Source organism: Trichoderma reesei (assembly GCF_000167675.1).
Source record: "Trichoderma reesei QM6a unplaced genomic scaffold TRIREscaffold_21, whole genome shotgun sequence".
NCBI lineage: Eukaryota > Fungi > Ascomycota > Sordariomycetes > Hypocreales > Hypocreaceae > Trichoderma > Trichoderma reesei.
The window spans coordinates 158018-184764 of NW_006711168.1; the positions used below are offsets into that span (position 1 = coordinate 158018).

The 26747-nt window shown below is 54.7% G+C and overlaps 13 protein-coding genes across 13 annotated transcripts; 7 read left to right on the forward strand and 6 right to left on the reverse strand.

The window, feature by feature from the left end:
- Positions 1-1141: 1141 nt before the first annotated feature.
- Positions 1142-2014, reverse strand: TRIREDRAFT_67504 (Hypothetical protein; the record flags this gene model as incomplete). Its single annotated transcript, XM_006968148.1, has 1 exon — positions 1142-2014. The coding sequence occupies one exon, from the start codon at positions 2012-2014 to the stop codon at positions 1142-1144; it is 873 nt and encodes a 290-aa protein (XP_006968210.1).
- Positions 2015-3515: 1501 nt separating this feature from the next.
- Positions 3516-4290, forward strand: TRIREDRAFT_67217 (uncharacterized protein; the record flags this gene model as incomplete). The annotated part of the gene is made up of 2 exons (XM_006968086.1): positions 3516-4191; positions 4253-4290. 2 exons carry the CDS (start codon positions 3516-3518, stop codon positions 4288-4290), a joined length of 714 nt encoding a protein of 237 aa, XP_006968148.1.
- A 1130-nt stretch (positions 4291-5420) lies between these two features.
- Positions 5421-5783, forward strand: TRIREDRAFT_5247 (uncharacterized protein; the record flags this gene model as incomplete). Its single annotated transcript, XM_006968050.1, has 1 exon — positions 5421-5783. The coding sequence occupies one exon, from the start codon at positions 5421-5423 to the stop codon at positions 5781-5783; it is 363 nt and encodes a 120-aa protein (XP_006968112.1).
- Positions 5784-5957: 174 nt separating this feature from the next.
- Positions 5958-7446, reverse strand: TRIREDRAFT_67377 (uncharacterized protein; the record flags this gene model as incomplete). Its single annotated transcript, XM_006968149.1, has 4 exons — positions 5958-6121; positions 6187-6887; positions 6966-7034; positions 7097-7446. Coding segments are annotated over 4 exons (1284 nt in total), but the record flags the coding sequence as incomplete, so codon positions are not given.
- A 2137-nt stretch (positions 7447-9583) lies between these two features.
- TRIREDRAFT_80881 (beta subunit of GDP-forming succinate-CoA ligase) lies at positions 9584-11324 on the forward strand (the record flags this gene model as incomplete). Its single annotated transcript, XM_006968087.1, has 4 exons — positions 9584-9706; positions 9849-9941; positions 10039-11188; positions 11281-11324. Exons 1-4 carry the CDS (start codon positions 9653-9655, stop codon positions 11322-11324), a joined length of 1341 nt encoding a protein of 446 aa, XP_006968149.1. The 5' UTR covers positions 9584-9652.
- Positions 11325-13433: 2109 nt separating this feature from the next.
- TRIREDRAFT_123396 (uncharacterized protein) lies at positions 13434-14219 on the forward strand (the record flags this gene model as incomplete). The annotated part of the gene is made up of 1 exon (XM_006968088.1): positions 13434-14219. A coding segment is annotated over one exon (411 nt), but the record flags the coding sequence as incomplete, so codon positions are not given.
- Positions 14220-14490: 271 nt separating this feature from the next.
- TRIREDRAFT_5249 (fructosamine kinase) lies at positions 14491-15634 on the forward strand (the record flags this gene model as incomplete). Its single annotated transcript, XM_006968051.1, has 3 exons — positions 14491-14677; positions 14789-15473; positions 15538-15634. 3 exons carry the CDS (start codon positions 14491-14493, stop codon positions 15632-15634), a joined length of 969 nt encoding a protein of 322 aa, XP_006968113.1.
- Positions 15635-15891: 257 nt separating this feature from the next.
- Positions 15892-16704, reverse strand: TRIREDRAFT_5250 (uncharacterized protein; the record flags this gene model as incomplete). The annotated part of the gene is made up of 3 exons (XM_006968052.1): positions 15892-16101; positions 16203-16566; positions 16667-16704. The coding sequence occupies 3 exons, from the start codon at positions 16702-16704 to the stop codon at positions 15892-15894; spliced, it is 612 nt and encodes a 203-aa protein (XP_006968114.1).
- Positions 16705-17148: 444 nt separating this feature from the next.
- On the forward strand, positions 17149-19416 carry TRIREDRAFT_110586 (uncharacterized protein; the record flags this gene model as incomplete). The annotated part of the gene is made up of 1 exon (XM_006968089.1): positions 17149-19416. The coding sequence occupies one exon, from the start codon at positions 17149-17151 to the stop codon at positions 19414-19416; it is 2268 nt and encodes a 755-aa protein (XP_006968151.1).
- A 432-nt stretch (positions 19417-19848) lies between these two features.
- TRIREDRAFT_51130 (uncharacterized protein) lies at positions 19849-20948 on the reverse strand. The gene is made up of 3 exons (XM_006968150.1): positions 20840-20948; positions 20112-20397; positions 19849-20037 (listed from the first exon to the last, which is right to left on the reverse strand). The coding sequence occupies exons 1-3, from the start codon at positions 20847-20849 to the stop codon at positions 20013-20015; spliced, it is 321 nt and encodes a 106-aa protein (XP_006968212.1). The 5' UTR covers positions 20850-20948; the 3' UTR covers positions 19849-20012.
- An 867-nt stretch (positions 20949-21815) lies between these two features.
- TRIREDRAFT_23048 (uncharacterized protein) lies at positions 21816-22673 on the forward strand (the record flags this gene model as incomplete). Its single annotated transcript, XM_006968059.1, has 2 exons — positions 21816-22145; positions 22272-22673. The coding sequence occupies 2 exons, from the start codon at positions 21816-21818 to the stop codon at positions 22671-22673; spliced, it is 732 nt and encodes a 243-aa protein (XP_006968121.1).
- A 97-nt stretch (positions 22674-22770) lies between these two features.
- Positions 22771-24250, reverse strand: TRIREDRAFT_80890 (uncharacterized protein). The gene is made up of 3 exons (XM_006968151.1): positions 23980-24250; positions 23754-23916; positions 22771-23585 (listed from the first exon to the last, which is right to left on the reverse strand). Exons 1-3 carry the CDS (start codon positions 24234-24236, stop codon positions 22956-22958), a joined length of 1050 nt encoding a protein of 349 aa, XP_006968213.1. The 5' UTR covers positions 24237-24250; the 3' UTR covers positions 22771-22955.
- Positions 24251-24902: 652 nt separating this feature from the next.
- TRIREDRAFT_67205 (uncharacterized protein) lies at positions 24903-26189 on the reverse strand (the record flags this gene model as incomplete). Its single annotated transcript, XM_006968152.1, has 1 exon — positions 24903-26189. A coding segment is annotated over one exon (1287 nt), but the record flags the coding sequence as incomplete, so codon positions are not given.
- Positions 26190-26747: the final 558 nt, after the last annotated feature.

The window sequence follows — 26747 nt, forward strand, 5'->3', positions numbered from 1 at the left end:
GTGCCTTTTTTTGATGTTTTGATGAAGGGTTGTTTGAATATGTGAAGCTTGAGATGCTCTGGGAGGTCGTGTAAGTCGGGATGCATGATGTTAGTCAGCTGGGCACGTACTTGTGCAACGGCCAACGTGCCTCGTGCCTTCCTCAAGTGCTTCGACATGGTAGGTACGGAGGAGGTCAAAGATGAGAGTACCTCTGTATCTCGGTACATCATTTCGTGTTAACGTGCCTTTTCGCGACGTTGAGACTCTGCGGATAAGGTATGCAGAGAATGCAGGCGGTTGCGCGGTCTGGGTGGCATTCCGGACGACTGTCCAGCTACCCTATCATGCGATGCTACCCTTTACCTACAGGTGGTATAATGGACATGCATTATTTGCAAGTGCTCAAATAATCAAGGAATTGAGGTATAGGTTACAAGTCAGGTATTTCTGTCTACCCTAGGTACTATTGGCAGTTGAAAGAGTCCGTAAAGACAATGCTCGGCGACAGTTTCACGTGTTGGCTGGATCCTACGCAGAAAGGGGAATAGTCGAGACTTTGTCTCGAGGCGATTTCTTTTTGATTTCTAGCAAAGCGGTAAATGTTTACGGAGAATCTCTAGAGGCAGAAGCAAAAGGGTCACAAGATTGATTACATCGAGATCAGTGTAGTCAACTGAATCTCTGTTCTGAGCAAGACAGGAGTTGGCACCCTGGAGCCCAAGGGTGTTCCCCTGGAGATTCTGCACTCTCTAATGCTTTGGCAGGTAAAGAGACCACTCACTCCTCCTTGCTTCTGATGCTCATAACTGCATTAATTGCGTCCATAGCTTCATTTGATTGGTATATCTACCAGTAGAACGTAAGCAGCTCCACGGCAAGGAAGCGATGAAGCTTTTATCTAGGCAACTCGATAAATCTTCTTGATCCCTGATATTGTAAGATACGAGCTTGATGCCCTGAGAACAATTGACCTACTATAACGTAGTTTGGTAAAATAGGTAGGTGCCATAGCATACCTATTCGACTTACACCAGAGGTCTCGGATCCACATACTTCACTGTGCTCGCACCCAACGCACACTTCATCAAGCTCGTCTTCACAGACATGTCCAACATTACCTAGATAAACAGAGAGTCCTACATAAACCTCTTGCTACATGTCAAGTCTCCCTCCCAAAAGCCGGAAACGCAGGCGCCGTCGTCCCATCACACGAATACCGCACCACGTACGGACTAAACGTCTCCCGATCGCTCACAATCACCTGCCCGCTCGGCGCAGTCACGTTGAAAGAAAAGCCACCCCCGTACTGCGCCTGGCCGTAGAAGAAGCGCACGGGCACGTACGTGTCCGCCGGGACGTTGAAGCGGAAGCTCGAGCGGCCGGCGACGTGGTCCGGCTGGTCGTACAGCGCCTTTGCGTCGGCGTTGGCGTCGGTCCAGCCGGAGTAGGCCTTTGCGCCGGTCCACAGGTAGACGGCATCGTTGGCATAGGGCACGTCGACGGTGTAGGTGCCGCCCTCGCAGGCGTAGATGTAGGCGTGGTGGTTGAGGGCGAAGTAGTCGAGGGCAAAGGAAACCCGGCTGGAGTCGTAGATGGGGCCCGTCGTCTCGGTGGAGCTCTGGCCGTAGAGGCCGCCCACGTAGGAGGTGGTGCCGACGTAGACGGGGGCCGTATTCTTGAAGGAGTCTGGGTGGAAGGACGAGTACGTCGTGTCGGCGTTGCGGGCCGAGCTGTTGTAGTAGGCCCAGTCGAAGCCGAGGTTGTTGCACGACGGAGGAGGCGGGCACGGGGTTGGACAGCTGGGCAGCGTGAACGTGGGAGAGGCTGTGGCCGTGGTCGTGGTGGTCTCTGTGACCGTCTTGATGCCAGGCCCGCCGAGGGTGATGGTCAGCAGGGCCGTCCACGAGGTGACAGTCGTGGTCTTCGTCTGGGTCACGGTCTGGCTTGGGTCACAGGTGGGAGACGGATGGGTGCGAGCATCCAGCTGGCCGGCGGGAGCAACGATGGCATGAGCTTGGACAAGATTGGCCATTGCTGATGCCACGAGGGCTTGCACAAGAGTCTTGCGTATAGCCATGGTGCTGTACGAACGCGACTAGGTAGTAGACGCGACGATTGGGGATCGAGCTTGGAGATGGTCTCTTCTGTTTGTCAACCTCCAAGTCGGTCTTTATACCTGTGTTGTCAGTGAGGCATTGCCAATGCCGCAGAGACTGGACCCCCGTGGCTGTGGCCTCTATTGTGAGTTTTCATTTGACACCGTTAGCATGCCAATTGTCTCTGGTCTCGAGATGGCAAGAGACAAGCCGCCATGTAGGTAAGGAGCTGATACATACCTAGGCAGTGACGGCGGATCTATCTATGATTGGGAGCTGTATGAAGCTGAGTCCGACTGCAGGCTCGGGTGCATGGAGTGTCAGCTGCAGGGCAGATGCATGGCCGCGTTGTCTTGACTGTTTACCTAGAGACAACAAGCTCAGTCTCCCCGGCCGTCTCAGTACCTAGTAATAGTAGAGCACTCGATCAAGGCTCGCTGCCTTTGAGTGCTTGAACCAAGAGTCCGTCGCATTTTAGGACTTGAAGGTACAAGTGCCTACATGTACCTAATCAGAGCCTACCAAATGCAGCTGCACTTGACGTGGCTGCATGGTCCTGTCGATCATGGCTGAAAGTCAGGGTGCAGCTTGTATACATGTACGTAGCTGATCCCTCAGCGCCATCTTGTATGAAGCAAGACATCTCTTTGTTGTTGTGGTCGTCTTCAGCCAGCCTCTAGCTCATGCAAGTCGTCGGCAGATGCCCCTTTTGACGTCCCTGCAGCACTTGGCGGCAGTGGACAGAGTCCCGCGCTCACCGATTCAGCTGTCATTGGATATTGTTTGCCTATATACATGTTAACTTAACATGACTTGAAGTTGCTAGGTTCATCTACTCTGATGTGCACTTGCATAGGTATGTAAGTAGTGGCCGGATGAGATGAAGTGAGCTGATTGGAGCTCAACTGCTCCTCAACGTCGAGCACTGGGCATGAGTTTTGCTACAAAGAGATGCTAGAAGCAGAGCCTGCATGAGACATGTACGTGACTGAACCACACGGGAATCGCATCAGTGGCATTCAAACACTCTTGGAAAGGCCAAATTTATTCAATATGCCGTCTGTTGCACACAGCTTGAGCTGCTCTCAATGCCTCCTTTGTTGCCCAGCTCTCTCTGCCTTGATGCTTTCCGAGCTTAGTAATTCCGGCAACCCGCAAATGGCTATTCCGCCTCCTTTGCCTCCGGTCCACTGACTAATTCTCGGACCCCGATTGGCTCGGCCGAAGTCTGTGAGTAGCCGGCAAAAAGATCATGTCATAGTCATACTAATCGTTTGCTCAAGCTGAGCCGAGAAAGTGATTTCCAAACTTCCGCATCTAACCCTCGCCTCCGCCTCCCACCTCGAAACCCTCCGAAACCGACGACAAGCCCACGCCGCTCAGTCCTTTGCGCAACCGCAGCATGCTTGTCAGGACAGCATCTTTATGATACACACAATGAACCCCCTCTTCGCCACCAGCCGCGCGGCTCTGCGCGTGAGCTCCTCGTCCTTCCGCCACCTGTGCGCATCCAGAGTCGCCGGGTTCGCCTACCACTCCTATCCGCTGCCGTCCAAGATCCCCGAGCCCCCAACAAGCGACAACATCTCCAAGCCGTCCGCCGCCGCCACCACTCAGCAAGAAGCCCTCCCCCGAGTCCACGAGACGCGGCCGCCGCCGCAGCACGAAGCCGCCCCCAAGCCCACAGCTCCGCCGCAGGTGCAGGCCGCGCCGCCTTCAACTTCTTCAACAGCAGCCTCAGAATCATCCACAGACGCCAAGGCCAGCGAGGCGGATGCGCAAGAGGCCAAGCCTGCTGCGCGGCCCCGGTCGAAGCTGCGCGCGCGCAAGGCGGCCATGAAGCTGACGCCCGCGGCCGTCGAACAGCTGCGCTCGCTGCTCAACCAGCCCGACCCGAAGCTCATCAAGGTCGGCGTGCGGAACCGGGGCTGCAGCGGGCTGGCGTACCAGCTGGAGTACGTCGACAAGCCGGGCGCCTTTGACGAGCTGGTGGAGCAGGACGGCGTCAAGGTGCTGATTGACAGCAAGGCGCTCTTCAGCATCATTGGCAGCGAGATGGACTGGGCCGAGGATAAGCTGAGCCAGAAGTTTGTCTTTAAAAATCCCAACATCAGTATGTGGCATTTCCCCCCCTTTTTTCTTTTTGCTTTGAGGCAGTTGCTAACAAGTAGCAGAGGAGCAATGCGGTTGTGGAGAATCGTTCATGGTGTAGGAGGAGAATGGAAAAGGTGGCATGATGGAAGATACGGCCCGCCTTCCTCCGAGGCTAGATGCGAGGCGATTTCGGAACGGAGGAATTGTACGATGGCGATGACTAGAGAACCTGAGAACTACAGGGCGAGGCAAGGCTCTGGATGAGGTTTTTCTGTTACAGACACGCTCACCAAAGGGTTTTGATAATGGTGCCGGTTCAGTATGATACGAGGCACGGGACAAGCGAGATACAGCAACTATTGGGGCATGATACCGGCGTTAGGTTAGAGGCATACAGCCATTGTTCAGATACATGTCAATTACTACTATACTCTTGATGACTGAAGAGGAGATGCTGTGAGCCAACAAATTGACTTGTGATGCATGCTCAAGTATTACACAGCCTCCGAGAAACTAAACTCCTACACACTCAGCCTTCAACATGCTAAAGAATCTGACGAGCCATATATAACGCAACAGCGGCTTGGATTCCATATAGAACAAAGACAGCGCATGAATGACAAAGCCGTCGGACGCCCTTTCATCGCCCGCTGATGTCATTCAGGGTTCTGGAGCAATGCGGCCACGTGACTTGGCGTCAGAGTGTTGCTTTCGATATCGCGACTCCAAAGAACCTTGTTGCGCGTGAAGTGCCAAAAAAGTCGAGCTGACCATGCCGACTTTGTCCGTGTACAAAATAAGAGGATATTCATATAAATAGAACCCGTCGTTTTTGGATTGCACCTCTTGACATTTTGACTTAGCCAAACCCCGAACAAGAGCCGGGAATCAAAGGATTCCCACCTCGACCTGTTACAGGCCCTCACTTACACGCCACCACTTTTCACTTACAACTTGATAACTTCTACACATCCATCAACTTCAGTCAGTATCACTCGAGGCAAAACGCCCACCAGCTCCCACAAAATGGCACCCGCCATCCACAAGCCAAAGCCCGCAACCACAACAACAAAACCATCCTCAACCTCCAGAATCCAAAAGAAACCCAGAGCCTCCTCAAAGACATCCACATCCACATTCACAACCACAAACACGACCAACAAGCCACCACAACCCCCCAGCAGCAACAGCAACATCATCATCCCCGCCGACGACAACAACAACAACAACAACAACAACAACAACAACATGCAGCCCCAGCTCCTCCTCCGCATCGCCCAAAGCCAACGCACGCCCTTTGAGAAGCGCGTCTGGGCCGCCCTCTGCCAGATCCCGCGCGGCCGCGTCACGACCTACGGCCTCCTGTCCGCATACCTCGGCACCTCGCCGCGGGCCGTGGGCAACGCCCTGCGGAGGAACCCGTTTGCGCCCGACGTGCCGTGCCATCGCGTCGTGGCGACGGGGGGCGCGCTGGGCGGGTTCAAGGGCAGCTGGCCCAAGGACGGCGAGGGCATCACGATTGCGGAGAAGAGGAGCCTCTTGAGGGCCGAGGGGGTGAGGGTCGACGATAGGGGGAGGGTGTTGGGGACGGTGTGGTCTGGGTTTGAGTGATCTGTTTCGTTTCTTTCGAAGATATGACGGGGATATGTTCATGTTGTGTTTTGGTACTGGTAAAGGAGGAAATGAATGGTTCACGCGGCGTTATTCGGTTGGTTGTTATGCCGTCTTGTTGGTTTATCGTAGCGGTTATATACATCTATAGGATCCTGGGCTGGTCTAAAGCTTCTAATGAACTCCAACGCTGAGTGGCACATCTGGCATCTCGCCAGGCTCGTACAACGCCATGGGAATGCCCAAGGCGGGCGTTCCGATAATGTCCGCCTGCAGCTTCTGGGCCGCCCAGTCGCCGCGATACTCGATGCTCTCAAACCGTTGAGCCAGTCGAACCACTAACAAGGAAAGGAGTTAGTTGATACACAAGTGCAAAAGCAAATTAACGGCCTCGTCAACTCACAGCAAAACGCCATTTCAGTCAGCGCAAAGTTCTGGCCAGCACATATCCTTGGCCCGCCGGAAAACGGCAGATATGTCCATGGCTTTGGCGTCCAGCTCTCCCACCTCTCTGGGCTGAATATCCTCGGATCGGCAAACGTTTTGCAGGTAGGCGGATACAGTTCTGCGCACATGTGCATCCCAAGTGTGTTGATCGTCACGCTGTCTCCCTTGAGAAGGACAACGTCTGCCTCGCCGGGGCGGCCAGGGATGGTTGTCGTCTCTAATGCCTGGCGCATGTTGAGGGGAGCCGCTGGATGAAGCCGCAGCGTCTCGCTGAGTATATTCCTGACGTATTTTAGATCCTTGAGCGTCTCGTAGGTCGGCGTTCCATGGTTCCCTAATGCGGCGAGCACCTCACTGCGCAGCTTTGCCCAGATCTCGGGGTAGTGAGACAGCTCGTACATTGCCCACGATAGGGTGGCCGCCGTCGTGTCTCTGCCGGCAAGAAGCACGGACATGATTTGATCTCGAATGGCTTTCGGATCCCTTGTGTAGCGGGCGATGCTATGCAGAAACGAAAACTCCAGATCCGATTTCGAGAGCTCCTCGAGTTGGGCCGGGGGGATGGCGAGCGCTCGTGCTATGGCTGGCTCGATGAACTCCTCGATTCTCCGGATGGCTCGGTGGTAGTTGCCTTTGGGAATCAACGGTGCGATGGGGCTTTGAGACAATTGGATTAGTACTTTGTTTGTTACTGACGGTTGTGCAATGGTCGGGTGGGTGGGTGGTTAGACTGACTTGAGAACAAAGATGTACATCTGTATCCGCTGTGCAACATGCATCGCGTTGAAAACATCATGGTCGGGACTGAAACAACCAACTGTCAGCAATAACTTGACCGACGGGCTAAGAAAACAAGGTCGCCTTACAAGTCCAAGCTGTTGACATTCTCTCCCAGCAGAAACTCCGTCGTCGTGTCCAAAGCCCAGCGGTAAAACAGGTCCTTGAGCTCAACGGTGGCTCCCGCCGAAGGAATCTTGCGCAGCAGCTTGCTGGTGCAGTCTTCAAAGATGGCGAGATTCCGCAGCCTGTCCCTGGCAAACATGGGCCGGATCATGCTGCGGCTATCGTGCCAGAGCTGGCCGTCGACGCCAAAGATGCCGTCCCCGAGAAAGGGGCGCCACAGTCTATGCCACATGGGTCCATGGCCGAAGCTGGAGAAGTTGGTGGCGAGGATGGCCTTGATCTGCTCCGGGTCTCTGGTGATGAGGACTCGCTTGGAGCCTGTCAGGCTGAACTCGGCAAAGGTTCGCTTTCCGGGGGGGAGATTGTCTAGTTGCTTTGTACACCAGTCGACGAGCTGGTTGTTGTACTGATTCTTGCCAATCTCGTAGTACAACTTGGATGCTTTGAAGAAGGTTAGCCATTGAAGTCAGAGGGGATACTGGAGACTCGACAGAGAGACTGTACCTGACAGCAAGTTGCCTGCCAAAATGGGCGCCCGGACACCGCCGAGTCGTTTGATTCTGAAATCAGAAGCAAGATGACGGAGTTTGACCAGGAGTGTGAGGATGAACACAAGGCTGACGCTTGCTATTAGGGTATAACTCGACGGGTACAAACTGTGAGATAACATGCTGAAGGCAAAGACTGCAAACAATACGATGCGTGAGCAGGAAGATAGAGGCGTCTATTGCTGTGGACAAGCGACTTCTAAGGAGATATGAATGGCGTCAAAGCTACATGTATGTACGTACACAAGGCCGGCAAGGAGAGATCATCGAGGTAGGTATGTACAGGCAGCCGGTGGTTGGGCTAGGCAGGCACGAACTGGTCCTGAACGGGCATCACAGAACGGTAGAGAGGGAGCAATGACCAGGAGATTGAAGGTTATGATGTCGGATCGACTGCCGGTTGCTGTGATTCACGAGCCGTTGACCGAAGCTCGAGATGCGGACGTTGGGGTGAGGAGGGCAAAGCAAACAACATGGAAGTCAAAGCACCCGGAGACCAGCAAAGAGAAAGTCGTAGCCAACAATGTGATTGCTGTTGCCGATATATAATTTGAATTTCTTCTTAAAGAGGGGATTGGAAACCCGGCTGCTTTCATATCCTCTGCCCCTTCGACATACTGGGGGCTTCAGCTAACACCTTACCTACATGCATGGTACATGTAGCCTTGCGTCAACTTCTGGCTCGCACGCGATAGGCTGGCGGAACGAGATGCTGCATGTATCTGGCACGCTACTTGCCGAGCTGAAAAACAAGAGATTAGTTGTGTGTGAAAATCATCGACAAAAGTCCAATCCCCTGATTCAGCCCCGGAGAAGAACAAACGGCGAGACATGATACGGGGAATAATACGACAGGGCGGTTGCACCTTGAAGGAGGAGGTTAGCATGTGAAGATCATGGGGTAAGCAAGGGATGATGATGAGGCTGGAAAAGGAGAGGCGGCGGATCGTTGGGTTGGCGGCTAGTTAGTGGTGGGTTTGGTGGGAAGTTGGAGGGATCTGGGAATTTGGGGTGAGGCTCGAATGCGAATGGCTGGCTTACGAGCACAGTGTGAAGAGACCGTATAAGATGTTGGGTTGGAATTGAGGGCAGTATAGGGTTGATGTACGGGATGTTGGTGACTGTTGGGAGTACAGATGGTTGGGATGGGCTCGCACATGCATATACATAACTGAACAAGTTGTAACCCTTGCAGGTGTGATTGAAGGGATGAGTTGCATGAATATGGAGAGTGGTGTGTTACTGTTACTATGGGCGTAGAGATGCTGGTACAGTAGTATTAATACCATGTGCGATGATGCCGTCTGTGCATCAGCTGGTTGACTGCGAGATATAGATCAGAGAGTGTCAACCCTGCAAGACCACGAGCTCAGATAATATGAAGACGAATAGTAGTAGTAGTGCTCCTGTAGCAATTGAACACCTGGCCATTACTCCCTCGTCATGTGCAGCAAAGAAAACTGAATGGTTTGACGGTCCCGAGTCCTGGCTATTGTTGGTATTGTCATTCGGAGCAAGGCTCAAGCATGGCCCCCCACACGGCCTGCCATTGGCTCTCTGCGCCTGGACGAGATGCCAGTGCGCACATGTACACGTATCCGCTGAGATACACAGACCCGTCATACTGCCATCATACTCGTGCAAAGTACTCACCTGCCCACCCGATACCCCCCCTCCACTGACAGCGCCGCTTGACAGGCCGTTACAGGGCTCTTGGGCTGCTGTCCCAGCGCCGGACCAACAATGTTCCGCAGCCAGTCGGCGAAACTCGGGCCCCCCCATCGCAGCTTAGGCCGAAGGAGCCAGGAAATCGGTTTCCGCATTGAGAGCTTGTGAGCATCAAACCGCCCAAAAAAAATCGTCGAGAGTTCTGCAACCGGCCATCTCTCGCCTCCTCGCCGCCTCTCCTCCTCTCGTCTTTTCTCTCTCTCCACTCAGTCCGGCAAATTGCCAGCCCTCCCCCAAACCACAATGTTCAGCTTTGGCCGTAGCCGCGTGGCGGCGTCGGCCCTCAGCGCCGCCAAGGTACGGAAAACGTCGCAAAAGTTGCTCGACTCTTTGTCTACAGCCCCTCGATGTTAGAGGGACCGACTCAAGGAGGGGTCGAAACCCATCGCAGAAACATGGCTTTTTATGCTAACTTGAGCTTCTTCCCACGTGTTCACAGCGCGCCACTCCCTCCGTTAGACTGCCTGGCGCCGCCCAGCAGCGAAGAGCCCTCAGCATCCACGAGTACCTGTCCGCCGACCTCCTGAGAAAGGTAACAACTCACCTCAACCCTTGCCCATCTCGAGCCCGGCCCTCCGGCCCGACTCGGCCACCTGTGACCTCTTCTTTCTTTCTCACACGGCAAATAGTACGGCGTTGGCGTTCCCAAGGGCGCCGTGGCCAAGACGGCTGCGGAGGCCAAGAAGGTCGCCGAGGAGATTGGAACCGGCGACCTGGTCATCAAGGCCCAGGTCCTCGCCGGTGGCCGAGGAAAGGGAACCTTTGACAACGGGCTCAAGGGCGGCGTCCGTGTCATCTACTCCCCCTACGAGGCCGAGATGTTTGCCCAGCAGATGATTGGGCACAAGCTCATCACCAAGCAGACGGGCGCGGGCGGCCGTCTGTGCAGCTCCGTCTACATCTGCGAGCGCAAGTTTGCTCGCCGCGAGTTCTACCTGGCCATCCTGATGGACCGTGCCTCGCAGGGCCCCGTCATCGTCTCGTCGTCCCAGGGCGGCATGGACATTGAGACGGTCGCCAAGGAGCAGCCCGACGCCATCACTACGACCTACATCGACATCAACAAGGGCGTCACCGACGACATTGCCCGCGGCATCGCCACCGGCCTGGGCTTCAGCGAGCAGTGCATCGAGGACGCCAAGGACACGATCCAGAAGCTCTACAAGATCTTTGTCGAGCGCGACGCCACCCAGATCGAGATCAACCCCCTGTCCGAGACGTCGGACCACCAGGTGCTGTGCATGGACGCCAAGTTCGGCTTCGACGACAACGCCGACTTCCGCCAGAAGGAGGTCTTTGAGTGGCGCGACACCACCCAGGAGGACCCCGACGAGGTCCGCGCCGCCAAGTCCAACCTCAACTTCATCAAGCTGGACGGCGACATTGGCTGCCTCGTCAACGGCGCCGGCCTGGCCATGGCCACCATGGACATTATCAAGCTCAACGGCGGCCAGCCCGCCAACTTCCTCGACGTCGGCGGTGGCGCCACGCCCGCCGCCATCCGCGAGGCCTTTGAGCTCATCACCAGCGACCCCAAGGTCAGCGCCATCTTCGTCAACATCTTTGGCGGCATCGTGCGCTGCGACGCCATCGCCACCGGCCTGATCCGCACCGTCGAGGCCCTCAACCTCAAGATCCCCATCATTGCCCGTCTGCAGGGCACCAACGTCGAGCTTGCCCACCAGATCATCAACGAGTCTGGTCTCAAGATCTTTTCTATCGACGACCTGCAGAGCGCCGCCGAAAAGGCCGTGCAGCTGTCCAAGGTTGTCAAGATGGGTAAGTTTACGACGGAGTTTTACGACGTAAAATAAAAAGGAAAAGAGAAAGAAGAGAGAATAACTTGCTGACGGTCTTTGTGTGTAAAATAGCTCGCGATATTGACGTTGGTGTTGAGTTCACCCTGGGTATCTAAACGGTACCGTACAGAGTCGAAAGACTGGATTGGCATGGATTCCTTGTATTAACTGTTTTTGGGTGGCACGACCTTTGAGCAGGGGGGCTCAGGTACGAGGCGGCGGTTAGGGCATTTGCTGCTTGTCTATAGCATGTACGGATGGGTAGGAATAAGTAGAGGAGGAAAGACAAACAAAGACGCAATCATAATTCTGCCAAGCCATGGTGCAAGTGATGCGTGCACGTCCTTTAGGGCCTGTACCGTGCTGATGCCGGTTGGGAATGGTTTCGGAAGGGTGAGATGAGAATGGCCTGACTCGATAAAGGGAGGTGATCGTATCCGGATCTTCGATGCGAGGGAGAGTCGTCATCAGCAGCAGTGGAGTCTGTCACGTCGATAAGAGCAAAACGAGAGAGTTGAAAGCTCCATCTACGTAGCAGCTGGAAATGCAGGGTCGATGAGCAGGCATTGTCGTTTATAAGTGCCCATGTCTACGGAACAAGACGGAAGGGGGAGTCGATGAATCGGACTGAAAAGGCAAAAAACTAAAGATCGGATGATTGTGGACTCATGCAGAACATGTACCAGTGCCGCCTAATAAGAAATCGTAACAAGGTCTAGGATAATAAACAGAGTTTTGGTTCAAGGAGTTCGTCTAATAAGGGGAGTTGAGCTATGGAGAAGGGGTCCATGTATGGAGTACCTTATCAAGGTACTATGCGGACGCTAAATCGGGAGAGCTGAGAAAGGGAGAGCAATTTTGGTGGTTTCCTTTTTTTTTTGCAGGGCGGCGGTTCGGAAGTCGTTCGGTTATTGCGCCAGCAGCCATTGCTCGGATGAATGGCAGCGCGCCGTAATAGATACCAGAGATTCTAGGCAAGGATTGAGGTGGGATGAGTCTTATTCGCGAGGGAGAAGAAACGTTGTGGCGATGCCGAGATTCGATAGACTTGTTTCTTACATACATGCAGCCCGGTTTTTTTTTTTTTTCTGTCTGTTGAGATAGGGAACAAGATATGTACAGGAGCAGATAGATTATCGCTGATGATGTTCTTCCAGTGTCTTTCGTCTATGATTTGGAATAGAATGGGCGTGGCGATGACAAAGAAAAGGCCAATGATGGAATGTCATGCGGCATGACCAACATGACTTCATCGACCAGTCAATTTGTAAGGCAAAAAAGCTGCTTGGAGGGCTTACCTACTATGTACATACAGACGACTCAAGATATCTTACTGTACGATACTGTACCTAAGCTTGCTTGATCACCCTTGAAACCCAGAACACAGCCGGCAATTGGATCACCGGCAGCGCGCGCGCCTAAATTGGGCATCATTCAAGGAAACTGGGACCAGGTTTTGTTGCAGATTTTATTATCAGTTTTATTTTTCTTCACCTCTTAGATAGTACTTTATTTCTTCAGCCTTGTTAGCTGCCGCAGTGGAGCCTGTAGATATCAGGAGTGGGAACTCAGAGCGAGCGAGCACAGCGGCAGATAGAGAGAGCGATCACAAAAGATGCACCTTGTGACGAACTTTTGGACATCTAATGTTTTTTTTTTCCATCACTTGATTGATGAATTCATGCCCGAAATAAATATCTTGGGCTTTACCTCGCCAACGAAGCAGTAGCCAATAAGGCAATGACAATCACTGAAGCAAGGCCCGTCACAGAAAGATTGCGAAATTCCGATGCTCCGCCGACAAAAAAACCAAGCTCCAGAATTTCTAGCACGTTCACGAAACTTTTTTCTTCTTCTCTCTCTGAGCTGCATGTACCTAATCTGGGACCTGGAACTAATACTAGACTAAGCGTGGACAGGGGTGTGCGTCGGCATTGTTCGGGTATGTGGCAGCCAGTCATCTTTCACGAATCCCCTGGCGCTCTCGATGGCGAAAAGAAAGGGCTTTTTTTTTCTTGGTAGGTAGGTATGACTGGGCTGTAGTGCAGTACTGTACAAGTCTGAGACGGGGTGCTTGATGAAATGTATATATAGAAGCTGGCCCTTCTGCTCTCCTTCTCTCGACTCGATCTGATATCCACAGGATAGAATAAGCTTCTTCTACTGCCTTTCACTTTTGAAAAAAAATATATAAATCATCTCGACTCGACTTGTTGACTCGACTCCGTCAACACACTCACTACTCAGAGCGTCCATCAAACCTTACACGACTCTTCCACACAACCACTTTTGCAACACAAAACCCAGAACCACATCTCCGGTTCACCACCTTTCTCTACAACAACAACAACAACAACAACAAATCTTCTTCACACAAAAACCATCACCATGCCTTCCAAGGGACAAAGCTGGTGGGCCCGCCACTGCACCCCGCGACCCCCCATCAACCCCGTCGTCGCCTGTCCCTGCCACCACTGCTTCAACATGGTCGCCGAGGAGCTCGACTACCCAAAGTCGTCCCACAGCTCCCAGGCCAGCACGCCCGCGCCCTCGCGGCCCGTCAGCCCGACCGGCCGCGTGAGCCCTGCCTCGTCACCTTCGGTGCAGCAGGTCCCGATTACCACCGCGCACATTGAGAAGGCCGCGAAGCAGTAGGCGTTTGATGAGAGGACTTGAGAGCTTTTTTGATTTCACGATTCGAAAGCGTTGAAAAGAAAAGACATGGCGACTTTTAACGCGGTTTCATATTATCGACATCATCAGCGGACGATTTCCAAACAGCGAAAAAAAAGTTCTTTTCTATAATACACGGATATTGGATGGAGGATGGCGAAAAGCAATGACCGGCACTTGTGCTGATCGCTTCGGCATCCGGCCCCACTTTAACGGGCGTGGTTGGACGGGAGAAGGAATAGAAGGGATTAATATGTGATGGGAAGGAAACAAACACAAAGGACGGGAGGGATAATAGTAGCAAGCGGATTCTGGTTTCTTTTGTTGTTTGGGCAGCGATGGTTTGGAATACCCCCTCTTGGTTGATTTTTTTTCTATAGATGTTTATATACACTTGGTTCAAATAATTGCATTTTGAACAATCATTGTGACTCTCATCCTTGTGACTGTGATCGACATGAGGCGTTGCTTAAGCCTGTTGACGTCACTCGCCTGCATACCTATCAACAGCGCATCTTCCATCTCATTGCAACAACCACAAACCACTCATTTTGCCATAGAATCACCAAACATTTATCCTCACCCTCCGACTTGTATATACACGTAACAATGCCGTCCTCTATTGATCCGGCCATCCTCACCGCGCTCAACATCGACAAAGACAGCGCTACACTCTCATCCGTCGGCGGCTCAGGCTTCTCATCCACCCTCAAGCTCTCCACCACCAAAGACGGCCAGCCATTCGACTGCTTTATCAAGACGGGCTCCGGCGAAGGAGCAAGAATCATGTTCCAAGGTCTGTTGATCATACCTTTTTTTTATTTTTTCCATCTTCAAATCTCACTCCCCTTGACCCCTTGAACAATCAAATGCTGACCTCTTTTGTAAAACCCCCTACATAAACCAGGCGAACACGCCTCCCTCAACGCAATCCACAACACCGTCCCCAACTTCTGCCCCAAATCCTACGCCCACGGCCCTCTCGCGCAACAGCCCAACAAGCACTTCCTCGCCACCGACTTCCTCCGCCTGGGCTACGCGCAATCACCAGGCTCCGGCGTCTCCTTCGCCGCCAAGCTCGCCAGGCTGCACTCCACGCCCGCGCCCGTCCCAGAGGGCTTCGATCGGCCCATGTTTGGCTTCCCCGTGCCGACCTGCTGCGGGGACACGGAGCAGGACAATTCGTGGCGGGCTTCCTGGGCCGAATTTTACGCTGACAATAGGCTGCGGTGCATCATGAGGCGCATCGTTGAGAATCACGGGCCCGACGACGAGGCGGCTGACATGCTTGAAACGGTGGCCGGCAAGGTCGTCCCGCGCCTGATTGGAGACGACCGCATCAAGATTACGCCCGTGGTGGTGCACGGCGATCTGTGGAGCGGTAATCATTCGTCGGGGCAGATTGCCGGCAAGGGCGGTCGCGAAGAGGTTGTCTTTGACCCGTCTTGCGTCTACGGCCACTCCGAGTATGAACTCGGCATCATGAAGATGTTTGGCGGCTTTGGGAGTTCGTTCTGGAGCGAGTATGAGAACTTGATGCCCAAGGCGGAGCCCAAGGGCGAATGGGATGACCGCGTTATGCTCTACGAACTGTGAGTACCTACATCACTTTACTGCACATCGAGAAGCATACGACTGGGCTGACTGCGTCTCAAGATATCACCACTTGAACCACTACTCGATCTTCGGATCAGGGTATCGTGGAGGAGCCATGTCAATCATGAAGAAGCTGGTATCCAAATACGGTAGCTAAGGTATATATCAAAGTACTCCGATGAATGAAGCGAAAACGACAAAGGAAGAAAATCCGCTAGAATCACGCAAAGCGTGTATACATGCGCAGAGGCAGGTAGACAAGATGTGAACAAACGCCGTCCCAGTGCTCGCCATGGTGTTGCAGCCATCTATACCGAAGCACAGCAAAAAAGGAAAAAAAAAAAGAGTCAGAAAGAACGCAAGCGCCTCGAAATCGCCCGTGTGCCCGCTATACCGTACCCCAATGTTCATCTCTCAGGCGGCCAGCATCGCCTGTCTCTCTGGCCGGCTCTCTTGTGCCGCCTCGGCTTCTGCTGGCCGTTCCGACACCGGCAGCTGCGCATTCGGAACCGTGGGGAGCTTCTGATCGACGCCCGACATCTCGGCCTCGAGCGCGGCGAGCTCGTCCTCGACCTCTTCCTCGTCCTGCGCCGTGATGCGCGTACCCAGCATTTCGCTGATTTCCTACACCGACCAATAAGTCAGCCAATGACCAGAATAAAAAAAAAAAAACGCATTGTCCACTGCTGAAAAAACATCAGAGAGAAAAGGGCGGAGATCAATACATTCTGATACGCAATCGCCTCGGCCGTCTCCCCCATCAACTTCTCCACGTGCTCGATGCCGCCCATTTCGGCGTGAATCTCCGACAGCACCTTGGTGCCCTGCTGCAGGCCAAAGACGACGTCCTTTTGGATCTGCGCAAACTCGACGCTCGCCGTCAGCTTCTCCAGCTGCTCCAGCTGCGCGTCCGTCTTGCTCAGCAGCGTCTCCTGGTACTTCTTGCGGCGCAGCGCCAGCAGCGCGCGCTTCTTGTCGCCCTTGGCCAGCATCTGCTTGGCAATGTCCGTCTCCTTGTCCGTCAGGATCGTGATGCGCCGCTGGTACTGGTGCAGCCGGTCGCGCTGGATCTTCATGTCCAGGATCGCCCTGGTTCAAGGGTGCACAGGTGCTCGGCGTCAGCTTGAGGAGGGTTTTGACTGGGAGAGTGAATCAATGCGGAGAGAGGAGCAGGATGGAGAAGTCGTACTTGTCCTGGTCGGTGATTTTGCTCTGTTTGCCGCCCATTTTGAGGCTTCGCGATGCTCTACTCTATGGTACTCGAACTGGCGATGCTCCTCGTTGTTTGACCGTCTGTTTGCGGGCGAATTTCAAGTTAAAAGAAGTGATGCGACGAGGGACGACATTCAGGCGGACAGGCGGTCCTTGTCGTCATTGTCTGGGAGTACCTTGTCAGAGTACCTTGTGACACGGAAAGCTTTATCGATAAGCAGGGGCTGTTGATAGGAACCGCAAAGCGAAAAGAATTTGGCACAGGGTTCAAGCTGGACAAGGTATGGTCTATGCGGCGGCTCCACCAGAATGATGGATGTGAGTGCTTCATACGGTTAGTGGCTGTCTAGGCCTCATCCCGCCTGGTGCATTCTTGATAGCGCAACTTTTTCTTTTTCGCAAAATCATCAAGAATCAAAACTCATCTTCACCCGGCTATTCAACCACAGCCAAGGCATCATGGCGCCCAACTTCAAGTCCCGGCTGAACCTCCGCCAAGGTCTCGATCGCGACGTCTACCAGATCATCAAGAAACTCGAAGAGGCCAATGACGGCAAGCCGTTCAAGACCATCACTGCCGCCTACGATGCCATCAAGCGGTCCAACTCGAGCCTCAGCAGGCAAAAGAAGCGTCCTCTCGAAGACTCCATAGAACGGGTCCTGCAATTCCGCAAGGAGGAACTCGAAGAATCGGAAGACTCCGAAGCCGCTATCGAGGAAGCCGAGTCGAAAAAGGTCGACGACGATCGATTCCTGCTCAATCGCCAGTTGACAAAGCACTGGCAAGTCGAGCCGGTATCTCAGGGCACCTCCGAACAGCCTGCGGCCAAGAAACGACGGATACAGACCGAGGGCGACGAGAGAGATGGCGCAGTCAGTGGCCCCGACACCGGCACCGAGGCGGCAATGAACGGAGACACGGCCAAAGATGCAACAAGGGGTGCCGACAGACTCGACAAGACGGCCCCGAAAAAGTCACCCAAGTCTACCCGATTCAGGGTCGAGCAACCGGAGGAGCCACTGCCCTTGGGAGGCGTTGGCGAGATGCACCGTCACCTGCTGCGTCAAACGCGATATCTGCTGAGGTGCCCAGAGCTCTACAAGGGAAATGGCTGGAGGCGAGTGCCCGGAATGCTGCTGTTCGGCCCTCCAGGGACCGGAAAGAGGTCGCTCATCCGCACAGTTGCGGCCAATCTCGATGTCCCGATCATAACCGTCAATGGCTGTCTTGAGGATCCCGAACGCGTGGAGAAGAGCTTGGCGGAAGCTTTTGACGCCGCCATCGGGCTGGCCCCGAGCATCGTGCTCATCGAGGACCTGGACTGGCATATACCGAAGCCGGGCGGCTCCAACCACAACGAGCACGGCCGAAAGGTGCTCAATCACTTTGCACGGCAGATGCAACGAGTCCAACAAGAACAGGCCAACGTCTTGGCCATGGCGACAACATCAAGGCTGGCCGATGTCGACCCCGTTGCGCTGGAGGCTGGCCTTTTTGAGAGGACAATTCAGATGAGGGTGCCGGACCAGGACGCTCGGCATGATATACTCAAGGTTGTCACGCGAGAAAAGATACTAGCCGACAGTCTAGATCTGGAGGAAGTAGCCAAGATGACGCACGGTTTCGTTGGCGCAGACATTATCATCATCACAACACTGGCGGAACAGGCGGCACAGGAGCGAATCCTCAACTCAGAGGATCCGGATGGGCGACAGCTGGAGATCCTCACTCGACCTCCCCGCAGAGACCAGATGGAGGTGTCCGACATCTCACTAGATCTAAAACAGCCCGCATTCGAAACACTGCCCATTGAGCCGCTGACACTCGACGACTTCCGCCTCGCCATCAAGGGCTTCACGCCGTCCCTGCGCAGAGAGGGCTTCACCGTCATACCCAGCGTAACCTGGGACCAGGTCGGCGCGCTGGAAAAGGTCCGCGAGCAGCTTCACATGTCCATCATCGGCCCCATCAAGAACCCGGAGCTGTACCAGGAGTTTGGTCTCCGCCGCCCTGCCGGCGCGCTCCTCTGGGGCCCTCCCGGCTGCGGCAAGACGCTCGTGGCCCAGGCCGTCGCCAACGAGGCGCAGGCGTCCTTCATCCTCATCAACGGCCCCGAGCTGCTCAACAAGTACGTCGGCGAGTCGGAGCGGGCCGTCCGCGAGCTCTTCCAGCGCGCGCGCTCGTCGACGCCGTGCATCCTCTTCTTCGACGAGATCGACTCCCTCGTGCCGCGCCGCGACAACGCCTCCACCGACGCCGGCGTCCGCGTCGTCAACGCCCTGCTGACGGAGCTCGACGGCGCCCAGGACCGGTCGGGCATCTACGTCATGGGCACGACCAACCGGCCCGACATGATTGACGCGGCCATGCTGCGCCCGGGCCGTCTGAGCGTGCGCCTCTTCGTCGACCTGCCCACGCCCGACGAGCGCGTCGACATCCTCCGCGCCATCTACAAGACGGCCCACGCCAGCGCCTCCGAGGCCGAGCTCGCCCGGCTGCCCGCCGTCGCGCTGGACCCGCGGTGCAACGACTTTAGCGGCGCGGACCTCGGCGGCCTGCACATCAAGGCGGCCGAGTGCGCGCTCCGCAAGTTCATGCTGGGCAAGAAGACGGCGAGGGAGATTGACGAGGAGGACTGGGAGTATGCGCTGGAGAACACGCGGTGCAGCGTGCTCAACCCGGAGTCGTACAGGAAGCTGGATCGGAAGCTGGGCAAGGGGGAGTAGGTAGATGCTGGGGCCGTTGTACACAGGAGATGGATGGCACACACAAGATTTTGGATCAATGATGTTTGTAGACGATACCAGGCGCATATGCATAGAAGTATTACTGATTGTTTCGTAGAAGGCATTAAATCACGGCCTTTTCTTCCCCCCATTAGACAATGCCTTGATGCAATGATACCTCACCTTGGCCCTTTATCTGCATTGGAGGGTCACAAGCGCAACACACATGGCAAACGGCTATTCGGGATCCCGTCAGCCAATACCGGGTTGCCGCTGAGGCCCCCTGTCCGTCAAACAGCTTTCCCGTCCAATTCCCCCACTACGCAAACCGAAGCACATGGAAAAATTTCAAAAGCTCTCACACCACACCGACAGCTGCTGCTCGTGTCAATCATGAGTGAGCAAAAAAAAAAAAAAAAAAACCACCAGCGTCGAGTCGCCCAAAAAAAGCGGAGTTGGGTATTAATGGTACAAGCACAGTGATGGTGCTTCGACTATTCTAAGCTGTGTCTGTGTCTATAGTACAATCGCCGCACCCCGTCTATCGAAATGTCTTGTCATTACTTTTCTTCATACTCTTCGTTTTCCTTCTTCGTTTATTTGGTAGCGTCCTTGAGGTAGCTAGACAATTGGCGTTAGCACAGGGTGAACTTGGGTCAAGAAACGGAGAATCATGGAAACGAGGGGCAACATACGCAATCAGGTCGTTGCGGTCCTTCTCCTTCTTCAGGCCGCCAAAGGCCATCTTGGTGCCGGGGATGTACTTCTTGGGGTTCTCGAGGTACTCGAACAGGGTCTTCTCCTCCCAGGTGATGCCGGCCTGCTTGTTGGCGTCGGTGTAGGAGTAGCCCTCGGCGGAGCCGGTCTTGCGGCCGAAGAGGCCGTGCAGGGCAGGGCCGATCTTGTGGCCGCCGTTGGCCTCGACGGTGTGGCACTGGGCACAACGGGTCTTGAAGAGGTTGGCACCCTTCTTAGCGTCACCTGCGGCAGAAGCGTCAGCAGCTTGTTTTATTTTCCCTTTTTTCTGCGAGATCAAGAAGGTTGCGGTTTGCCGACGACGCTGTCAAGGCCGGGGAGGGAAGGAATAGAGAAGGGCCAAAGAAGTCTGCTGGTCGGAATGACGCAGCGCTGACAACGGGGTGACCGGGGCGTGTCTGGGCCGGCATCATCATCGTGGCTAGCATCATCGAGCCGCCCTTGAAAATGACGCACGGCGCCGGAAGGCCTCAATGTTGTGCCAGATGACTGGCGAGCACAAATCGCACTTCATTGAGCGCGCCTGTGTTCAGAGAGCAAAAGGCACCACCCGATCGAGTTGTCAAGCATCGTGGCCGGCCTCAATGGCAACTCTCGCCGTCCCCTCGGAAACGTCTCGGCAACCGGATTTGTGTGTGTGTGTGTGTGTGCATAAGGCAAGACTTACCACCAGCCATTTTGAAGTATGGGTATTAGGTAAAAAATAAAAGAGACGTTAAAAAGTCGTTAGGTTGTAAGAGTTGGAAAATCCAAAGAAGAACCGGTTGATCTGCTTTGGAGACACAAAGATATGATTTTTCTCTGAAGATGAGAAGAAAGAGAAGAGAGAGAGAGAAGAAAAGAAGTATAGGGGAGAGAAGGAAGGCAGACCAGGAATTTCAAGGCAGACGGAGAAAAAAAGTGCAAAAAGTTTATGACAGCACCATGCCGTTGCAGAAACCAGCGGTGATGCGCCACAGCCTGTGGCTCGTGCGCAGCCAATCAGCGCGTCCCAATTACACAGTCAGGCGCATCGATCGGGCGACTCCCCCCGGGTAAAGTCGGGCGGCCAACGCGGCGTTCGTCATTTTTTTCGTGCTCAGGTGTCAAGGTTCCTTTCTCGGGAGGTTCGAGCAAAGACCAGAAAATAGGGGCGCCACAGTGAGGCTGGTGGAGCCCACTTCTTTTCGCTGCTTCTTTCCTGTTCCTTGATTGCCCTTGTTCCCGAGCTCTTTCCGCGCGGATCCACACGATTTTAGTCCCTTTTTCCTCTCGTGCTTTTCTTCTTCCCGCTTCTACCCCGGCGAAACATCGGCAGAAGGACGGCGTTTCTCCGCCCGCCTTTTGTGTCTGGGGGTTCTCCACTTCTTTTCGACTCCCGCTAGTTTTTTCCTGGTGGGATGAGCAGAGAGAGAAGCTTCATAGCAAGCAAAAAAGAAAGTGAGAAAAAAAACACACCCCCAAAGCTCTGGGCGGTGGTTTGTTTGTCACTTCTTTCTGCTATTCCCCTTCTTTGTTCCTACTTGACACTCATTCTTTTCTCTTCTTCCATCATTGACTGAAACCCACCGCTACGACGAAAACACATCGCCATTCATCCAACACCTCTCCCCCCTCCTCCGTCACCGCAAGAATCGAACAGCCCCCCCCCTCCTCCCGCAACGATGGTGACGAGAGCCGTCATCCCGCGCTTCCTGCTGCCGCTGCAGGGGCCGCTCTGGCGAGGCATCCGGATCCCCCTCTCGCAAAACGTTCACATCCGCTTCGTGTCGACCGACAAGCCCATCGTGCTCGAGAAGCCCGCGCGCTTCAACCCGCCGTCGCACGGGTCGCGGCTCAAGCGCAACGCCGTGCCCAGACACTACGGGCCCGCCCTCACCGAAGACGAGGTTGCCGCCCAGAACAAGAGGAGCTACCCGGGCATGATGGCGCCCGAGGGAACGTGGGCGCACTGGTTCTGGCATAGCAGGCTGCTGCATACGTTCATCACCATGGTACGACGACTCAATGGGATGGGGGGGAAGAGAGAGAGAGAGGCTGTTGCCTGTGTCTTCGGCTGAGAAAAGAGAGAGAGAGAGGGACGTGTGGGCTGACGTTTTAAATCCTTCTTTCGCGAATAGGGCGCGCTGCTGGCCATGGGCCTCTACACCTTCTTCATGAACTACGCCTACAACTCCCCGTTCAAGGACCTCGTCCCGCCGATATCCGACCTTTGGCAGCACCCCACCTACTTCTTCTCCCAGTGGAAGAACGTCATCCTCATGCACGAAAAGGACAAGGCTCTTAAGGCCTCCGAGCACCGGAACCGACACCTCGACGACGTCGCTAAGCGCAGGTACTTTATGAAGATGCACGGCATCGAGGCCAAGGATCCCGTCGCCATGGTCTTTGGCAAGGACGAGCCCAAGTCGGAGGAGGCCCTCGAGGCGGCCGCCATGGGACGCGAGCCGCCGGCCCAGCCCGAGGAGGCTGGGGCTGAGGCCCCTGTTGAGCAGAAGAAGAAGTGGCTGGGCATTTTTTGAACGAAGAGGGACAAAAGGGTTTGGTCGGAATCAATACGATCATGGGTCATATGTGCATTGATCAGGGCTGGGCTAGATGCTCCCCCCCCCCTTATCTGTTGTAGTAGTATTAAGAGGTTTTATTTTCCCCCCCAAGCACATTAGGCTTTCAAGCCATTCTCCAAAGGTCAAATGAGACCAAATCAGACATGATGTACCAACATATAACACAAAGAACAAAGCAAATGAAATAGCAAATGACCGCAGTTCCAGAGATGATGCCAACAGAGTGTGTAGTGTGCTTTACGCCAGATCAACCCCTTCCAGCCCGTCCAAGACCTCGTCCGCGACGCCCCCCTTTTCCAAGACGGCCTGTATGATGCTATCCAAGACAGCAAACGGGGTCCCTCCCAGAGGCGCCTTCCACACGCCCTCCTGTGGGACCTCGTCCGATGTTTGCTGCTGCTTCTGCTGCAGTGGCACGTCAGCCGTCCCACTCGCCGCCAGGTTCGCCGTGCTGGGCACCCCCGGCGGCGTCAGCCGCGAGGGGGGATCAATCGTCCGCATCGCCACCAGCCGCAGCTCGCGCCCGGAATCCACCTCCATGCTGCTCTGCCCGCGCTCCCGCCTGACCTCGCACAGCGACACCGCCAGCGCCGAGTCCGCCACCGCGAGCTCCTCCTTAGACGGATCGAACAGGATGCTGTCGCCCACGGCGACGACCAGCAGCGTGATGGACGGCCGCGAGCCCGCCGCCGCGGCGCCGCCCTGGCGCGGGTACAAGAAGGGCGCCGCCTCCCAGTCGTCGTCGAACATGGGGTCTTCGTCGCCTTCTGATTTGAGCCGCGGCAGGCGTGTTGCCAGCAGTGCGAGGTGTGTCGTCAGGGAGAGAAGCGGTAAGGGGTATGACAGTGGCGGTGATATCAAGAGAATCTGCGAGTTTGCCGCGTTAGCATCACATCCCCTCGAGAACTCGTTTGCCGCCCCCAGGCAGCAGCATTTTCCCGATCCCAGCCCCCCCCCCCCCCCCAAAAGCAAAACAAACAGCCTGCAAACTCTCGGCGCCCCCCCGCCCCCCCTCTTCTCTTTCTGCGCACTCACATCTAGATATAGCCTCCAGTGGAAACGCCGGTTGATCCATAGCTTCTTCGCAAGCTCCCCATCCGCAAGCAGCGCCTCCCTCAGCAGCTCGGCCAGAAACACCGTCCCCGCGTCGTCGTCCCTCAGCCCGGGGATCTCCACCGTCATCTCCAGCCACTCCCCCCTCGCCTCGCGCCGGTCCTCGTCCGCATCGCCCCCGCCGACGCCGCTCGCGCTCTTGACGTACTCGCGGTACCGCTCCCCGTCGTCGCCCAGCGGATCCGCCGTCTTCTCAATCTCCGCCTTGACGCCCACGATGGCCTCGGTGCCGTCCGCCAGGCACACCCGCGCGCTGCCGTTGGTCCCGGGCAGGATCCCCGTCTCGGCCGTCAGCGGGCGGAACTGCTTGGACGTCCTGCCGTCGGGGCGGATCGGGGGGCTGAGGGAGAGGGAGCTGTGGAGGTACGCAAGCTCTGCGGGCGACAAGAGTGTTTGCTGGGCCATTGTCACCGCGCTTCCATGTGTGGGTGTATAGTTGAGAATTGGGGTATCAGGGGGGGCGTGATTGTCTAGGTGCGGTGCGGAATGGCAGCTTGTCGTAAGCGATTTCAATGTTGATGCAAGGTTTTTGGACTGGACAAAAAGTTGCATCTATCAGCTCACCTAGGTGGATGATAAGATAAGATAGATAAGCTACGATGCGGGGGTGGGGCAGCTCTATCAAAAGTCGACCTCTTCCATACAGCGCCATGGCACATGGGCAGCTACTACAATAGATGATGGCAGCAACTAAGACGATGTTCTTCTAAGGCTTGAGAAGAGACATATAAGCCAATGATCCAAGTTAATGAAAACTTGTTAAGATACTACCTCTTTGATTGTATCGAATGGGTGCCCGTGCAAGTGAGTAAGGTAGGTATCCAAAAAAAATCGGCCTATACTTGAGATCCAGCTCACGACATCATCCAACACACAAATTACAACATCCAGGCTAAGGGAGAGAAGCTGCTGTGAACCCATTCTCTCATGCGCTGTAGTCCTAATCTATCTTCGTTTGCTATACCCGCTTGACATGCAATATCCTAATGATGCTCCTAGCACCATGGAGAGAAAAACATGCTAGTACTCCTGAAACTTACAAACCACAAAATCTCATGAGAGGATAGCCAATTAGCCTTGTCGCACTAGATCCAAGCAAATGTCGTCCATGAGGTCCGCCCCCAGCGCTGCAACCAGTTGTGCCACGCTGTGTCGGATGCTCGACGTCGATCTGATACTGCTGCGATTCCAGCCAGCCAAATCCGATGTCTCGAAGAGCGGCCCCGTAGGGAAGATCTTGAGCGGTATGTGATCCAGGTTCAGTTTCTCCATGGCGCTGAGAGAAGGAATCCCCGGCATTTTGGCTTTAAACAGGGAGCCATAGACTTCCTCGTCGTCTGTATCCGTGTCGGTGTTCCCTGGGCTCGCATCTGAAGCCGCCGGCATCTCCGCATCGTGGCTAGCAGATGCGGTTGCAGAGTCTGCGGACCGCGAGTCAGACGTGTTGGGGAGGGCTTCCTCCAAGCCTTTGGCAAAGCTCACGTAGGTGTCCTTGCCAAGGATGTCCAGTATAGCCTTGTCGAGGCGTCTCCAGTGCAGAGTGTCCGGGTCGAGGATATACTGCGGGCTGTATTCAATCTTGTACTTCATTTTAGGGCAGCTGTGGATGTAGTAACCGGGATACCACCATTTGTAGTTCTCCTCAATCGCAAGAGATATCTCGTAGAGAACGCTCAGTTTGCCAGGGGCAAATGGATGAATGCTTTCGTGGTACAGAAAGTACACGGAACTGACGCAGTGCGGTAGCAGGTCAAGCACCCCAACAGCCACCAGAACACCGTCTAGGCGATAGCATTGGTGGTAGGAACCTAGGCGACGCTTTCGCCCGTCAGGTCCGACCATCAACCGACGCCGCAGGGGTGAATTGCACAGAAAGCGCTCAAACGACTGCTTTGTGATTTCGTGAGGCTCATCCCCATGGACAACTCTCTGGTAGTTTTCGTAGACGAGAAACTTCTCTTCTGTGAAGATGTCATCTTCAAGGGTTACAACCCATTTGTGAGCTGGCTCCGGCGGCGTCTTCACTCGGCTCAGCTCAGCCTCGTGTATACGCTCCGTGAGGCAGAATTCGTTGTCACGCTTCTTGGTCTCTTCGCGTGACCTTGGGTATAAGCGTGCAGCCTGCTTCATGTATGACTCGCCAAGTACGTGTTTGTTGAAGCGATTGATTGTGTGACGCTGGCTTCTGGTAGGGTAGAACTCTTCGGAGTCCAGCCGGATGGTATAGTGAGGACAGCAAGATGCTCTCTGGTTTGGGCGATACAAAAGTCTCCCGGATCGCCTCCAGCCACGGTCCAGCATCCTGAGATAAAACTCCGGACTAAGAGACGAAGTATTCGCATAATACGAAAAGCCTAAGCGCCCAAAAGAGAAAGAGGTGATTAGCCTGACCCAGCCTACATAGGTATACTCTCCGAGGCTGCACAGCGCTTCGAGAAGCCAGAAGCAGACAGGGCTTTGGCTCTTGTGGTACGAAGTCCTGGATACAGCTAATTCACCAATGGGAATGGAACTCACTCTGCCCTCGAGTGCCGCAGTAACCGCATTTCGAAGAATTTGAATAGCCTATGCATTCTGTTAGTATAAACGGAGCCTCAGGGATTGTTCAGTGAGAAAGGGTTGAGAGTCTCATGCCCACAAGGCAGCGCCCGATTTCTCTACAAACAACATCATGATGGTCGTGTATAGCGGTGTGTACGCATTCATGACGTCGCACCAGTAAAGAGGACGTATGAGAAGTAGCGTTGCAACAAAATGCTATCAAAGAGGTTGCAACGTGGGGGACTGATGATAGACGGGATGGGGGGCACGATGATGGGAAACGGAGTTTAGAGGCTCGAATCACAGCCACTAGGCCACCCTCATGTCGCTGCAACAGCGCGACTTCCACGCTCTGTGTACATGAGAATGCTGAGC

Coding starts and splice junctions, on each gene's coding strand:
- TRIREDRAFT_80890 (XM_006968151.1), bottom strand. CDS start 24,236: ATGGCCCAGCAAACACTCTTGTCGCCCGCAGAGCTTGCGTACCTCCAC. Junction 23,917..23,979: donor GACGGGGAGCGGTACCGCGA/GTACGTCAAGAG, acceptor GCGCGAGGCGAG/GGGGGAGTGGCTGGAGATGA. Junction 23,586..23,753: donor ACTGGAGGCTATATCTAGAT/GTGAGTGCGCAG, acceptor GCAAACTCGCAG/ATTCTCTTGATATCACCGCC.
- TRIREDRAFT_51130 (XM_006968150.1), bottom strand. Junction 20,038..20,111: donor GACCGCAACGACCTGATTGC/GTATGTTGCCCC, acceptor CCAATTGTCTAG/CTACCTCAAGGACGCTACCA.